At 40.2% G+C, this 16,603-nt stretch overlaps 1 protein-coding gene across 1 annotated transcript; it reads right to left on the reverse strand.

Annotated features, from left to right (window-relative positions):
* Positions 1–418: 418 nt before the first annotated feature.
* Positions 419–14,060, reverse strand: det1 (DET1 partner of COP1 E3 ubiquitin ligase). The gene is made up of 9 exons (XM_085280508.1): positions 13,892–14,060; positions 12,951–13,273; positions 12,532–12,798; positions 12,228–12,440; positions 11,922–12,145; positions 7,943–8,072; positions 5,211–5,401; positions 3,204–3,395; positions 419–1,257 (listed from the first exon to the last, which is right to left on the reverse strand). The coding sequence occupies exons 2-9, from the start codon at positions 13,197–13,199 to the stop codon at positions 1,068–1,070; spliced, it is 1,656 nt and encodes a 551-aa protein (XP_085136634.1). The 5' UTR covers positions 13,200–13,273; positions 13,892–14,060; the 3' UTR covers positions 419–1,067.
* Between the last annotated feature and the right edge of the window lie 2,543 nt (positions 14,061–16,603).

The following is a 16,603-nucleotide window of genomic DNA, read 5'->3' on the forward strand; positions in this document are numbered from 1 at the left end:
TAAATATGATGACACTTACACTGTGTCCTGTCTGCTCTCTGTACGCAGGTCCAACGAGTGCCAGCATCACTTCTGGTGCTTTATAAAGCCTCTAAAGGCACAGCTAGTTAAAAAAAAAAATTGTTCAGGTTTAGAGATGAAAAAGGAAAAAATATAGAAAATTTCATTTGGAGAAACGATGCAGATTACTTGTTTCTGCACTCTAAAGTGTGTGAATAAATGAATTCATATAGAAGAATCTGAAGCAAAGAATAAACAGGGCAATTATTTATAGGGGACAATAACGCTGCTTAAATCTACACACACACACACACACACACACACACACACACACACACACACACACACACACACACACACACACACACACACACACACACACACACACACACACACACACACACACACACACACTACCCAAAATGTAGATCATTTTATTGCCATAAAATATATACAAACAGTAGCATGTAAATTAAAAAACAAACTGTAAAACTAATCTAAAATACCATGACCTCTTTCCACATCCATGTGAGGAAAAAAAAAAAAAAAAGTTTTCTTGACTGCTGCTCACCGACTGGATAAGAAATTCGGACCTGAATGTGCACAGCAGGAAAAAGAAAACACCTTTGGTTCCTTCTAAGAGGTCTGGCTACCTACAGCTCCCACCTCAGCTGCACATCAATCACTCTCTACACATCTCCATTTACACTTATTCCACCCTCTCCTCCCTACAGGTCGCTCTTTGTTTGGTGGAGGAAGGGGCAAAGAGAAGGCAAAAGGGAAATGGCAGAATTGCAGCCTTCTCACCGAGAGAGAAGAGGGGCTGAGGTTCAGTGAGTGCTGCGTGATGGCAGGGGAAAGAGGAGAGGAACAGTGGTTTCCATCAGGAAAAGAATGCAGAGAGAAGGCTGCTGATTTCTCTGGAGGAGACGGCGACTAAGAGAACAAAGTGTTTTGTGCCTCCCGATGGAGGACATGTTTGTTGTATTGTCACCAGTAGCTGCTAACAGAAGCCCAACAGGCCCGCAGTTTATCTCCAAGTGTGAGTCCATTTTTACGCCAGCTCCTCACGCACACACATGTCTCATGTGGAAGTTGACCACGTACTCTGCGTTGGTGCGCTGGACAGAAATGGCAAAGGGTTCAAAAGGGTGGAAGGTGAAAGCGACCAGGCGACGCACAGCGTGATTAACCGGCCGTCCCAGCAGGCCCGCCTGGATCTTAAACTTCAGCAGGCCGGAGTCACGTGCATAAAATCTGGTGGGTCAGAGATGAGAGACACAGAAGCTGCGTTAAACTCATTTAGTCCAGTCTCTTCTTTTCTAGAACGCTCTATGATGAAAATCCAAAGTATTGTTCTTTCATCTTTTTTGGGGAGCAAGCGGCTAAGACTATGACTGATTAACCTGTCAATAATTTTGCTAATCAGTTGATAAGCTTTAAAAAAAAAAAAAAAAAAAAAAAAAAAAGGTGACAAATGGCCCTAATAATGGGTCAGGCAATCATAGCCTAGCTGTGAAAACAACAGTGTCCATTGCTTATTTCAAATGACTTTAAATTTCAGTGAATGTTTCTTCTGCACTTGGCTCCAGTCTTACTAAGAATTGACTGGTGTGACAGCATATCACAGCTCAACATTAAAGAATTTAAAATTTGCTAATTCTCATATTTTTTGAATCAAAGTGTCTGATCTAACAGCGGTTTTTATAACGGCACGCACATCACCGCATCCAGCGCCTCTAAGACAGAAGCTACAACTGAACGAAGCTGGTTATGAAGGCACCTCTACAACTCTTATAATTATTGGCCAGAGCGTGCCAGTCAGCTGTTTTTAATGATTTCAGTATAGAGTGCATAACTGAAAATGATTTCATACGCTGTAACTAATAACAGTCTGTTACATTTTGCTGATAGGTCAGTGAATGGTAAATCTAGAGAAATGATGCGGATGTGATTTTAGCTCTAAGTTCTCCACAACAGACATTTTGATGTGTAATGACAGGAAAAGCACAGGTGTAAGTTTGCTACTGCTGCCAGCTCTGGTGCTCTCTAACGAATGCCAGGTGAGCTGAACGGTGCTGGTCTGTTAGCACAGGTCCCACTGAAGGACACCAGGCTCTCACTGTGGCCTCATGGAGTTTGTTTCTGACAGTTTGGTCAGACACATGGCACGTGAGCCGTCCGTTTTAGGTTATTATGTAGGGGTCTGGTAGTGCTGCTCCTCGCAGAAAAGAGCAAATACTGGTTTCTGCTGCTGTGTTGATGGCCTTCTATAGCCCCAACAGCTCCCTCTTGTCTCTGTATCCTTGCATTTCTTCCACACTGTTGAGACTATGATAGGAAACAGAGCAAACCACGCCATGCTGGAGGATCTGAACTACCTGTGCAACCTGCGAACCAGCGAAAAGCAGAACTGGAGAAAAATCAGTCAGGACATATAAGGACACCGCAGTAGTCTATGGCCAGCACCTGCAAAGCCATTGCCTTTTTGTGCGTTGCCTGTTGCACATTCTGCAGTGCACCTGTTGTCACTTCATTTACTCACACAGGTGAAATGGGCTGACAATGGTTTATGGTTTCTAACCAGACAGATTGAGATCCCTGAGCCATTCCCTTTTTATCTTGAGTAATGTTTTATTTTCACGCCTATGTTTTCATTTTATTACTGGGATATATAAAGATAATGCCAGTGGGAACAACAAAAATGGCCTCAAATGATTATTTTTTTCTAAACTAACAAAAAAAGAAAGTTACCATGTGAGAAGTTTTGTTAAATTTTCTTTCATATTTTGGTTGTTTTGCATTTTTCCAGAACATTTTATCGAAATCGTTGATGTTTAATTTACAGCTGATTAACCATTTAGTTAAGCGACAGTGTGTCCTCCACATCGCTACCCAAGTTTCATAGTCAGTAAGGCTGCTGGATTACGGCACAAAAACCACCATCACAATTATTTGGTCAAAAAAATGTTAATCTCAATTGTTTATCACAATTATTTATTACGTTTATAAACACAAAAATGTCCTTTGGCACTGGATTTCTTTAAATATGTAAATGAAAAACAATCAGGATAAATTAAAACAAGATAGTAGTGGAAATCGCAGTCAAGAAGGAGAAAGCCTAATTTCTGGACATTAATTAGCATGAATCGCGTCACGCATTAAGATTACAAGAGGACTGGTCATCCTGATGAAGTCCATACCTGATGGGGTGGTCTCCGCAGGTCTTAGGCCTCTCCATAACTGACACCCACTTGTCATCATAGCTGAAGAGGGAGAGGTCGAGGTAAGGGCTGCTGCTGTAGGACTGTGCGCTGATGGGCAGCTGACCCAGCAGCCGACGCACCGCTTCGGTATGGCCGCCATATTTGGCATTCACAATAGTGTCCTTAAATCTGAAGTGGCAGACAGACAGCTCAACATTAGCTAACCCCTGTGATCCTGAATTGTCTCGTTTCCACTGCAGCTGGGTTTATGTGCAAATTCCCCATTTATTGAATAGATTTCCATAAATGGCATTTAAAATAAAAAACACTTTTCTGAGAACTTCTTATAAATTGTAGTCTCCAAACTCTCACTATATATTTCCAGCACTCAGCAGTGACTCAGTGGTCTCACTCCTCCTCTCTCCCTTCACTCTTCTAAGCTCGGGATCCATATTTTTCAGACGTGCTCTCACTTTGTTTCATACTACATTATCTCCAGTCTTACCGGCCTGTCTGTTTCACTCTACCTGGCTTGTGCTAGACTGAAGCCCTCTGAACTGGGCTTCACTGCCAGCTAGTTGTAAGTGGTACAAATCGGGTTTGCGGAATGTGCTCACCAGCTTTCAATTTCTCCCCTCCTCCTGTCTGACATCAATTTTCACCACTCTAAAATCCAATTCTGAGCTCTTTTCCTCACTCAAACTATCCTTTATCGTCTCCTCCTTCTCCAGCGCCCTTCCTTGCCACCCCATTCTGCTTTACCCTCCACAGGAGGATTTTGTCACCTATGCTGGCCAGTCAAACCACCAAATTCAATCACAGTTCCTCCAGCCACACTAACCGTCTTAATGTCTTTCTTCTATATCCAGATTAAGTCCTAAAACTCCTTTCCTCCCTCCTTTAGGCGATCGTTGCTGATCTGCTTCACTTCCTGACCACTGTCTTAAAATCCTCCCTGACATTTGATGCTGTGTGGCATTAGGAACATCTGTTTATAGCTTGGGTTTTGAAGACAAACATGAATATATTTGGACTAGTTGTCAGCTAATGCTAGTAAGCTTGGTTAGCAGCAGTGTCCACAGATAGCATTATGGGTACATAACACAGATAGTGGCTAATTAAATAAAAATACAAATAAAAATGTCATGACACGTCCAGAGACCTGATTCACAGCTTTTTAATGCCAACATTACAGCCTGGAACAAAAAGTGGTTTTGGCCTGTATGAACAGTTTCTTCCTTCATAACAACTGTATGGTGGGTAAATGTCTTATACACTGACAGAGAGCTGTAGCTAATAGCTCGTAGCTTGGCCTCATCTTCATTAACGTGAGTCACTGAACTGGTTGTATTTGTACTGTTGGTGCTTTCTGGTATCTTTCTTCTCTTCTTTGATCCCTTGCTGGCATTAGGTCTGGATCGACTCATGCGCTGCTGTGGGTGCCAATGGTTGTCGAATTTCCTTCACAACCCGTTTCCATGCATTGCGATCATTGGCCTGGCCTCGTCGAGATTTATTCTGCAATCTCTGATGTCATCTTCTGGTATATTATCCACCAAATAATACAGCTTACTGTGTGGTGCAGTTGTTACTGTTGTCTGTTACTGTGTCTCTCTGTTAGACCAATACAATCTGTATTCGCTAACCAGGCACGTTAGAAATAGATGGCAACTTAGCTATCTAATGCTAGATGATCTATCATCATCTTGTCCAAAATATGGTTACTTCTGGTTATAGAAGAAACCAATATGGCAGTGATCAAAATGCTAAAAAACAGCTCCAAGAGTCCAAAACTAGATTGTGATGGTATGGTGGCTTATGCTGTTTTATATATACAGTCTATGGTAAGAATCTTAATCTTAACTGAAGCCTAATCTGCAAGACTCACTTTGGCAGAAATCTTCAAATGAGATAAAATGTAGTTTTTGGCATTATGCACCGACTTTGTTAATCATCACCATGTGGCTACTTTTTCATCATTTCACTTTATTTTTTAGTCGGTACCTTCTCTGGACCTGCCGTGCGTAGTTATTTGATGAAGCAGAGCAGGGGAACTGGACAGCTTGGCTGTGCAGGGTAGCATTTCTGAACAGGTCGCAGAAATTCTCAAACAGCTCCAGCAGCTGGTCGGAGGTGTTCTCGAAGACAGCCAGCACCTCCGTGGACACCATGTTGTACACAACAAAGAAGGATGGCTGTGAGAGATCCAAACAGGGGAGTGGAAATTTAGAGAAACACAACAAATTCTGTAATTATTTACTTTAATTAATTTAATCGGTAATTAATACTTTGATGTAGCTATGTTTTTCAAAACCATGATCAAGGCCTTTAATGGAGAGAACAAAAGAAAAAAAACATAGTCAGACACGAGACATTCATTCTAGCATCATTAAAGCTTTGAAGGCTTCAGCATGTTTACATTACAGGGTCACTGCAAGTTGAATATGGCAATGTTTATAAAGTCTTCAAGGTAGGGCTGCTCGATTATGGCAAAAATGATAATCACGATTATTTTCACTGAAATTGAGATCACGATTATTTGACGATATTTATTTAACCCTTTAAGACCTACTATAGAACCAAGTCCACCAGAGCTTATATTATTTTTTTTACATGCTGTAGTGCCATTTGTGGGAGCATTTCAAGTTGCTATACATCAATACAACTGTTATAGCCCATATTTTAATAATATGTATGCATTAAGTCCATAGTAATTACATAAATTGCAAAAAAGTGCAATAAACTACAAAAAAAATTGAAAATCGCTTTTGTTTTGTTTACATATATTTCTACTTGGAGAAATTTAAGAGGTTTATCCCTCAAAACTTTAAATACAATAAAGTTGCAAAAAATAGTTTCCCACCACAGGAAATTTATTTTGAGTGTCTTCATAGTTTTATTTTGGAGATACACCAATTTTTATATACTGCAGGAAAAACAAAAAACAATCCTATGATGCAAATTTGCAAAGAAAACAGCATGTGCCTCATTTCACTGTGGGAAGTGTTACGAACAGCTGATCGGATCGGCAAAGCGTGTTTCTGGAATATTATGTTTTTGTTCCTGCAAGCGCTTTTTATGCAATTTTTGCAAAGCTATATGTGGAAGGAAACCGTGACCGAGGACAAGCTGATGGCATAAGATGTAAGTACAACTCCTCCGGTTTCATATGCAAAACAAATTATTGCGCTAGCTTACACGGTTCAGGTTCTACAGGGATTTAAAAATAGTTACGCAAAACGGAGCGTGCTGCTCTGACCGGCTTTAAAGGGTTAACAATGACTTTAAAAAAATAATATAAAATAGTGTGCAACACCACTGAAGTTTTTTTTTTTTTTTTTAAACTCTCTTTTCAACCAACGGCAGTCACTCTCCAAATAACTTCTGCTTAGCTTTCCGAGCTTCCCTCGGGTCCTCTTAATCAGCGGTCTCCAACCTTTTTTGCGCCACGGACCGGTTTATGCCCGACAATCCGGTTGTTCAGTCTGACGTCACTAGCCGTGTCTGGGTCTAAACTCCGCTGCAGGTCCATATATCAAACGATCACTATGGCATTACTGAGAGTTGAAAAACTGTCTAAAGTATTTCATCTTTAATAAAATGATCAGCCTTCTCCTCTACCAGGTGTAACAATTGAGTTTAACATCCAGGCATCCATGAAAACGGAATTTATGACATTTAACGGAGTTAGAAGTTAGCAGGGAGTTAGCTCGCTAGCTTCTATCTAAATACAATATAGCATGTCCTGACTGCGGGGTTTTGGAAACAAATTAAAACGTACAGCTCTGCTATCACTTCCAGCATAAATGAAGACAGAAAACTAAACAGCAGTGACGTTTGTAGGGTTACTGAAGTTGGGCTAGCTGGTATATAATGATGTGCTACGTGACCGCTAGCGACACAGCTATGTTAGCATAATATAAACAAGCTAACTTTTTTTCCACTCGATAAAAGTTAATGTGAGTGTTCTCGGTGGTCAGGAACAAATGTAATCGCATGGCAGGATGCTGTAAAAGGACCAAACTTCAGCCAGGAGAACAACTGAGATAATCCATCCACAATACGAGGTTAGTCATTCATATACTGCTGCATGGGCTGGGCTGTAGTTACATCGTAAGGTTTTAAAAACAGAGCTTAAATAAATGATTAGCGGTAATAAAAGCCGAGGGAGGTCAACAGTGGTCGCTGACTGTTTTAGGAGCTTTTTGAGATCAAATAGAAGAAAATACATAACATTAAACATGTTAACAACACAAAAGCCATATTAAACGCAGACTACTTTAGACCCGGAAGTAGGATTCGTCGCGTCATCACTGAACAACCGGATATTTTCACGGACCGGCCTTTAAGGTGTCGCGGATAAATGAGGGAGGGGCTAATAATCGGCTCAGTCATTTTTAATGATCGTTGAAAGCCCAGATCGTAATCGTGATTAAAATTCGATTAATTGAGCAGCCCTACTTCAAGGGTAAATTAAAAATGGCTGATTAGCTCAGAAGTCAAATGTGACATTTCTTGAAAATAAACTGAGCATTAATTAGGTCTATTTGTTGCCACAGTGAATTCAGAACTGAACAGAATCTGTAGGACAAGCGTATCCTTGGAGACCTGAAAGAGGAATTCCTGTTACACAGCACAAACAACAAAGGACAGAGAGAGAGAGGCTGGGGAAAGCAACAAAGAGAGGAGAGGGAGGAATTCAAACTCAGATCATATTTTCTGTGTGCTCTCTCTACCTGCGAGGGGTCGGTAACTCTGAGCGTGACCACGTCTTCGCTGGTGTATTTGATGAAGAGGTGATGCTCATCCAACAGCTGCATCTTCCACATCCTTAAACGTTTCAGCTGATCAAAAAACTGGAAAAACCTGCGAGAAAAACCCCAAAACAAACAAACAAGGAAACTTACATGCTGGATGGCCTTTAATTAATCATAGATGCACAGTGGACAAAATCATGAAGAGTTTCAGTGCTTCAGCAGTTAATTTACTCACACAGCATTACACAGAAAATAAGATAACACTAAATAAGCTGAGCTGAAAAACCTTGCCAATTACACAAGTCAGAATTTTGCCAAGCAAATTTAATTTAACTTTTAAATATGAATATTTGTCTGCTCTTTCTTTCTTTTTTTAAATTTAACACAGTCACCATCTTACACTTTATTAGACAGTAAATGTGAAGAGCCAGAGAGGAAATTTTGGGTAGAAAAAGAAGTGGACTGGCATGCAGTAAAGGTCACACGAATACGAATTAAACAGATATATGGCATGTGTGCCATGTATGTATAAGGCCGCCCCTACTTCTTTTTAAATCTGTCTGGCAATCAGAAAAACATGCATGAATTCAGTGATAGCCTGATTCTGTCTGAGTGTTTTTCCTGTTAAAAGGGAGTTCTTCCTTCACACTGTCCCCAAGTGCCTGTTCAAAAGACAAATGTCTGATTGTTGAGGTTTTCTCTCTGATATTGTAAGATCTTTGCTATACAATATAAAGCGCCTTGATGTGACTCATTGTGAAGAGGGATATAAACAAATCACAGGAGCAATGAGGGAGGTGTTCTGGTAGAGCAGGGCGATATGACCAAAAAATATTTATCGTGATATACATTTGAAAATTTGCGATAACGATAGAACTGACGACATAATTGTCACTGGACAAAATATTTTACAACTCCACAACTTTATTTAAACAAGCAGCTGTTTTTTGTGCATTAAAGTAATATAAAAATTTAACAGTGCAAACGCAAATTCCTTGCTGACAGTTTAACCAAAAGGCATTTCCAGTGGAAACTGGCCGACATATCCTCAGCATAACCATGTATAATATACACTGAGGTTAAAAAGAAGTTATACACACACAATACGGTAATATTATGTTGAAGCACAGCACATATCACTCCGCGAGGCTCCTGCCTATGATAGCCGTAATGCTCCGACAATCCATCAAGCGGTGCGGGTTCGTAGCTCAGCAAAGTCGTACTAAAACATTTGACAGATTTTCGAGCGCCATGTACCACATAAAATCGTTTCGAGGTCAGTAAACACAACCAGAATTCATACATAAAGCACACGGGATTATAAGGGGCACTGTCGATTTTCAGAAAAATCAAAGGATTGATTTTAAGTGTGCCGTATTTTCCAAAAAACACAGTAATGACGACGGCCCGCTAGCATGCTCTACCAAAAATTGTGCTTTGTTGTGTATCTGACGGACGAAAGCTAAACCAGTTCCACACTGAAGTTGCAGCAATTTTACAAATCAATTCTGGTTCATCCGTTTCATTCAACGATCCGCTTTTGCCCTCCTCATTCTCCGTCGCCGCCATGCTTTTTCTGCCATGTGCATATGAAAACAAAGGCCCTGCGCGTTTGACCCATATTCTATCGCAATATTTCATTTTCTTATCGTTGCCCAACATTATACCGGTATAATATGGCCCAGCCCTAGTTTCTGGGAATTATAGTATACATCGAGTGTACAATGGCTTTACTTTTCAGATCAGAATCAACATCCATGACTTTGTATAAAATTCAAAATGGAATTGACAAACAGATGAAAATACATGCCAAGGAACTGGAGATAATTGTGTCACTCTGTGACAGCCAAGAGATAAGACGGTGCTGTTTCAGGCTTCAGATTTGAGCTACAGCTGATGATTAGTTTTTCAGTACTGATTACGACTCAAATCAACCACTTGATAGATAAAGTTTAAAAATGCGCATCACAATTCTCCAAAGCCATACATACCATTTGATTTTAACGTTGAACCAAAATTAAAATACCCCCAAAATCTTTACTCTAAGTTAATCTAAGATTAAAGAAATGTTCTCATTAGAGAGCCTGGAAACAATCATAAACATCTATCACAACCTGTGATGACATTTAGTACAACTCCGTCTGCAGACAACAAAGGCTTTCTTATTCGTCCATACAGGCATAGAGATACAAAATATGGCAACCAATAATCAAGAAAATTGAATTATTTTTCTGATAATGGAATTTGAGTTGATAATTACATCCAATAATGTGGAGCCTCCTCAACATCCGGCTGAGCATCTGATTTTTTTGCCTCTCTCTCCTCTGCCATCTTTTGCTGCCCATTTATAGAAGGGCGGAGTGCCTCGCATGCATTGAGGACATAAGTGAGTGAAGAATGGCTGGAGTGAATGACAATCGGGCTCTTTCTCCATATTCAGCAAAATCCAACACTGAGAGATGGCACAAACAATTTATCGTTTGAAGAAGAAGAACATAAACACGGCGAGTCCTATACTCGCAGCTCCTTCTACATCCACCTTTGGTGTGCTTTCCCAGAAGTAGATGCAGAACCCATAAACAACATACAAGCAAACACACCCATCATGAAAAGTGCGTACATATGTCAGGATGTCAGTGGTGCAGTTTGAGCTTTTGTTGGCAGAGTTAGGACCAAATCTAAGGAGGCAGAGAAATAATTTCAGACAGCCAACTGTCCTGGAGCAGAATCTAGCTGTGTGTCTAAGGTAACATAGGATTATAACAGCGTTATTTTACCATTTCCATATCAATGTATATTCAGTGGCAGTCCGCATTTTGAGTTATAACTGCGCTTGTTGCCAAATGCAGTGGTCTGATTGGTCCGATTGGTTTATTCGCATATTGAAAGGATAAAAAAAAAAAAAGCCACAAATTTGTTCTTTTAAATTATGCAGTTAGTGTGAACAGCTGCATTAGGAACAGGTGAGTCTGAAAGATCTTTGTGACACACAAAACATTTGCATGATTTTTTTAGTGTCCGTGTTTAAAGGCCTCAAGGCTCTGTCAGCATATTCAATTCAATTTTATTTATACAGCGCCAAATCACAACAACAGTCACCTCAAGGCGTTTTATATTGTAAGGTAGACCCCACAATAACACATACAGAGAAAAACCATAAACCAAAAACAATCATATGACCCTATGAGCAAGCACTTTGGCAACAGTGGGAAGGAAACAGGAAGAAACCTCCAGCAGAACCAGGCTCAGGGAGGGGCGGCCATCTGCCGCAAATCCACGGCAGCATATCCACATAGATATACATTTTTCCCTGTCCACATTTGTATGCCATTATTCTCCACAACAAAGGTTATTTTTTTATCAGATCTTAAATTATGGAGCGGTCCTTAATATTTGGCTGTTTGGATATAAATTAATTGGGTCTAAATATTGAAGTATATACAATATCAGATTGCCCTTGAACTTGAGCTTGACATCCCTTTCACTCAAAAGTGCCTAATCTTGCTCTCCTAGCAGTGCACAGCAGCATTTTCCCCACATACAAACTTAATAATAAATAAGCAAATAGCAAATTACACTTAGCGGAGATTCCACCTCTACTGTCTAGAAAAGCAGCTCACAGTTATTCACCCCCTCTCGACATCTGCTACAAGTTAGACAACCATTTTAACCACAACCAGGTGGAGATCTGATGCCACCACACTCAGCTTATCAAAACTGCAGAACAGGCAATAAAGTTTGAGTCTGTCAACAGTTTGACAACATATTGGAGAAGAAGATTATTATCTCTGCAGGAAATGCTGCACAGGAACAGGAAGCTCTCCACCCTAATGTTTTATGTGGCTGAGGATTTAGTTTTAAGTTATAAGTAAGTGAGTACTAGAGATAAATAACTGTAAAGGGCTTTCTGTCACTATATGCAGTTCATTCAAGTCGACTGATCCAACATGATCACTACCTCCTCTTGGCTGTGGCGCTGCCGTCCTGCTCTGCCCTCCTCCAGAGGTAGACCAACAGTCTGTGCTTGAGGGAGTTGATGGTTTTGTCGGTGTACAGACGGGCGAAGCCTGGCTGATTCTCAGCTTGAGTTTCCGTATAAACAGCTGAAAGAGTCAAGAGGTCGTCCTCATAACAGAACCGACCGATAGTCCTCACATCCAGAAAAGTTCCGTCTGGAGTCACCTGACACAGCCACAAAAGCAAATTATTAACGCTTTATATCACAGACTGTCCCATCACTGCAACATGCTATTTAAGCACTCACCTGGAAGACATGGATGGTCTGCTGCTGGACCGACAGCACAGCCAGGATGTTCCTGTAGAGGTAGAGGCCCTGGTTGTGTGACAGGATGATTTTGTCACACTTAAAGGACCTGGTGTCACATAGCCTACCAGTGTGGAGATCGATGATGTGGAGAGAGTAGTCTTCTAAAGGAGACCGGGGGTTGGGAGTCACGGATTCATTGTTGCGGTACACCTGGTGGGAGAAATGTAGATGAAAGGAGCAGCAGGAGAAAAATAAATCATTTCTGCATCTTCCTTTTTTAAATTTTTTACTAAGCTGATACCTCAAAGAAGAATGGGGGCGGCTCCTCGGGAACATAAACAGCCGATCCGACAATGACATAGCGGCAGTCGTCTGTGAAGAGGCTGCACTCCCGGTTCAGGTGCTCTCCATTCGAGGCCACATTTGTAACGTGGAGCAAAGAGAAAAAGCGCTCAAACAGGCGTCCTCGTATGTTGAGGGAGCGCTGATCGTTGGTGGTGAGAAGAGTCTCTCCTTCTTGGCCTCTAAGCAGATCCTGAGCTGCCTGGCAGCCTTGGTATTCGTATATCTGTATGATGAACAACAACAACAATATTTTCTGGTGAATTTCGTATTTCAACAGACTGTGTGAGTTACACTCTGGACCAGATGGAAGATAAGAATCACACAAGATATTTGGTTTAGGGAATGTGAAATAATAGAGGGTTTGTCTCCTCTTACCTCTAGGGAGGTTTGGTCAGAAGAGAAGGCGATAAAACAACGTCCATCTGGTGAAAATTTTCTGAGGAAGCAGGGTGGCTTCTCCACATTAACCACAGTGAAGTTGGGGAACAGGTTCTGGTGGAAACAGCGCACTCGGTACCAGTGAGCTCCAGGTCGACCGGAGCAGATCCTACGCTTCTCAAGACGATGGACCACATTCTGATTTTGGATGCGTCTTGGTTTCAAGGTTGGGAAGTCCTCATCCATAGTTGTCTGACTCTTAAACCCCCTCACAGTAGGTAGTTGGGTTGTTAGCAGTTACAGGTAAGCAGCTACATCCCCTGTTACATGTGTATTTTAAGGGAAAGTGAGAGATGAAAGTGTTAAATGGTTTTGATATCTGTCAAAGTGTCAAAGTTTTAGAGATGGCGAGTTTTACTTTTACATGTGCACCTGCTATTATGACAGAAAGATAGACTATAGCAAACTACGCAATCCAAGAACTTGTAAAACCTTTAAATTTTCTTCCTGTCTTCATGTTCAGGCCTGTGAAACAGACTGTGTGAGATTTTGGAGATATATGCCCAAACTAAAACAAGAGTGATTATTTCACTTTAACATCCACGTATGGCCCATACCATCAGTAGCTGTCACATTTAGGACAACACAGATGGTTAACAAAAAGCAAACTTAACAAATGGGTCCTAACATTTTAAGACAAACATACGACATATAAAGAATGGGCTAAGTTAAGTAAACCATCTGTAAGACATGGTTTCTTCTCTTTTTTGCGCCTTCTTTGAGCCTTTAACGTAAATTGCGTACCTGGACGTTTGATAAAATGATCAATAAAAATAAACTGTTGCATGTCTAAAAAGAAGCTTTCTGTCTTCTCCAAGTCCAGCAGCTTGTGTTAGCAACAGCGTTAAGTTTGGCTGACGAGATCGAGTTTAACTTACCTCCGAAGCGTTCACAACTAGCCACCAACGTGAGTCTCCTCTTATTCGCATACGCTAAAATAATTTCATTCAGCCCACTGAGTCATTGCAACCTGCCACGTTTCTCCAAATCCCAGAAAGCCCGAGGAGTCTCTGGATTCATGAGCCGCTGTGCTTGTTGTTAGACAGCTTATCAGGAAACGTAGAAGAAGACCGCAGACGCCAAAGGGCTGCCATTTAAAACAGCGCCCCCACGTCCTTCCAAGGTGAAGGAGGATATTGCAGTCTGTGACAACGAGGGACTACAAAGAGTATTGTGCAAAGCTAATCTTTGACATGGCTGTAGTGATACTTTTGTACAGTGTAGAAAACTTGCTCAGATCTTTGCCCTAATACAGATGTATTAGCATACATGAAAAGCTTGAAAATTATTTGGTTTTTAACAACTTTTTTGCAAGACTCTAGAAAAGAGAATGTCATAACCCTCTAATAAATGTAATGTAGTGTACACTCATTGACATTTATTAGGTACAAATCGCTAATACAGGGTTGGGCCCCCTCAGAACTGCCCTAATTCTTCATGACATTCTTCATGACACAGATTCAACATGGTGCTGGAAACACCTGAGAGATTTTGGACCATATTGACATGATAGCGTCACACAGTTGTAGCATTTTTATTGGTAGTACTAGCACATCAGTGATGCAAATTGTGTTCCACCACATGTCAAATGTGCTCTGTTGGACTGAGATCTGGTGACTGTGGAAGCCATTTGATTTGGCCAGACAACATTTTCCCATCTTCTACTGACCAGTTTTGGTGACTCAGTGCAAACTGTATCCTCAGTTTTCTGTTCTTACCTGACAGGAGGGAAACCCAGCATGGTGTTCTGCTGATGTAGCCCATCTGATACAAGAAGGACCAAATCATTGTTTGTTCAGAGATGGTTTTCTGCAAGAGTTTATATCTGATTTACTGCTGTCTTCCTGTCAAATTATACTGGGGATACTGTCCATGATTTAATAAGCCAGTAATCACCATAAACAAAGCAGTACATAATTACTTATTTACTGCTTTGTAGCATTAAATAAGTAAAGTAACAACAAATGTAAAAAAAGAAAGTGACAGAGTACACAGTACTATATTTGTCATTGTAAGATTTTACTATACAGAATACCAATGCTACTTATTAAAACACAAAGTTCACTTTGATTTTTAAAAATTATTAAATGGCAGTAACAGACATACCTTTGTGAAATAAATAAATAAATCGATTATTGTTATCAAATGACACGTTTGTGATTACACTATATAAGCTAAAGTGTAGCCAACTTAACTTAAATGTCTTTAATCAAATGACAGTTTATTTTTCCCCAAATTTTATTAACAATATAGAAAACATACAGGGGCCGATCAGCAGTCAAAAGCAACAAAAGGAGCAACAACACAAGCTGAAGTATAAAAATATTCCAATGCCAGCTAGATAAAAACAAAGGAAATGCAACAAAATAAAAAACGGTGCTGTTTATCTTACCATTACTGTATTCTAGAAGCAAATATAGTGCCTTGTACTCTATAACATTTCTTTTTGTATTTTACTCATTTTAAAGATTGACTGAAAGGCATTAAGTCATTTTTGCAATAATTCCAAATAGGCTTAGTTTACAAATACCTACATTTATCAATGAAAACTTTACTGAGAAAATTAAATTACTAATCAAAAAGTCCAACTTTCAGTCCTTAATACACATTTTTAAATTCACTTTCCTTTAATGTTAGTGGGGCCAGCACTCCAAAAAAACTCCACTGACAAAAAACAAATACACAATCCAAAAAACTAAAACCACAAACACCAAAACAAACCGGTGGTTGTATAAATCATGTTAAAAAATTTTTAAATGTGACTTTATTTCAATAGCCTGTTGTTTCAGAAAACCTATTAGCATGATTTGGAACATACTCTCTCACTAACATTTCATATAGATAAAAAAAAAATCACTTTATCAGCTTTTTGATTTGCTTTCCCCCGCTGCCCGCTGCTTTCCTTCTGTGAGCATCTTCCTTTTCTTCGGCTTAGTTAGCTCCCGCCTGTCTGGTGCTCACTCTTTTGATAATTCTGCACGTGCTAATGCGGACATCAATCCTTAGCATCAGATAGCGAACTACGAGAGGAAGTCGGTATCGATATTTTTGTCCCACCATTACTACTTCATTTTTCTGAGCATCCCAGTGTATCCTTTCACTGAACTCATTTTTAAGTGGGTAATTGCAGTGGACTGCATTTCGATGAGAACCTTATAGTGGCCAAAAATGAGCCAAATGCACACCTGCTGATTTCACTGAAGTGCCAATTTGCTGATCGGTAGGTGGGTTTGCAGGTGAGGAGCAAGTGCTCCCAAAGACTTTGAACATGATTATAATTGCTTTGACTAAATTGGCAGGGAAAAACAACAGACCTTTGGCCACTGAACCTACAGTGTATATAACTGTCCTGTTTGTTTAGCCTATGTCATTTAACTGATTTGTTTATAGCAGCACGTAGCATACGTGAACCCAAGGTGACCTGTGCTTTGCTCCCCATAATGATAGATAATTAAATTATGATTATCCTCTTTCAATGAGGCATGTTCTTGAGGATGGAGAATAGCATTATAAAAAGAAAAAGAAAAATGCTCAGAGCACATTGGTCTTGGAAGACTGCTAATGGTTCTTTGTGCAATTATCTCTGACCA

This window comes from Mchenga conophoros, linkage group LG7 (genome assembly GCF_057382185.1).
Source record: "Mchenga conophoros isolate Kocher_MC1m ecotype Shallow Benthic linkage group LG7, M_conophoros_male_GT1.1, whole genome shotgun sequence".
In the NCBI taxonomy this organism is placed as follows: domain Eukaryota; kingdom Metazoa; phylum Chordata; class Actinopteri; order Cichliformes; family Cichlidae; genus Mchenga; species Mchenga conophoros.

Excerpts from the sequence above, each read along its gene's own strand:
- det1 (XM_085280508.1), bottom strand. The coding sequence starts at position 13,199 with ATGGATGAGGACTTCCCAACCTTGAAACCAAGACGCATCCAAAATCAG. Across the intron at positions 5,402-7,942 it reads GAGTTACCGACCCCTCGCAG|CCATCCTTCTTTGTTGTGTA; the intron begins GTAGAGAGAGCA and ends GATCTCTCACAG. Across the intron at positions 1,258-3,203 it reads TGCGGAGACCACCCCATCAG|ATTTTATGCACGTGACTCCG; the intron begins GTATGGACTTCA and ends CTGACCCACCAG.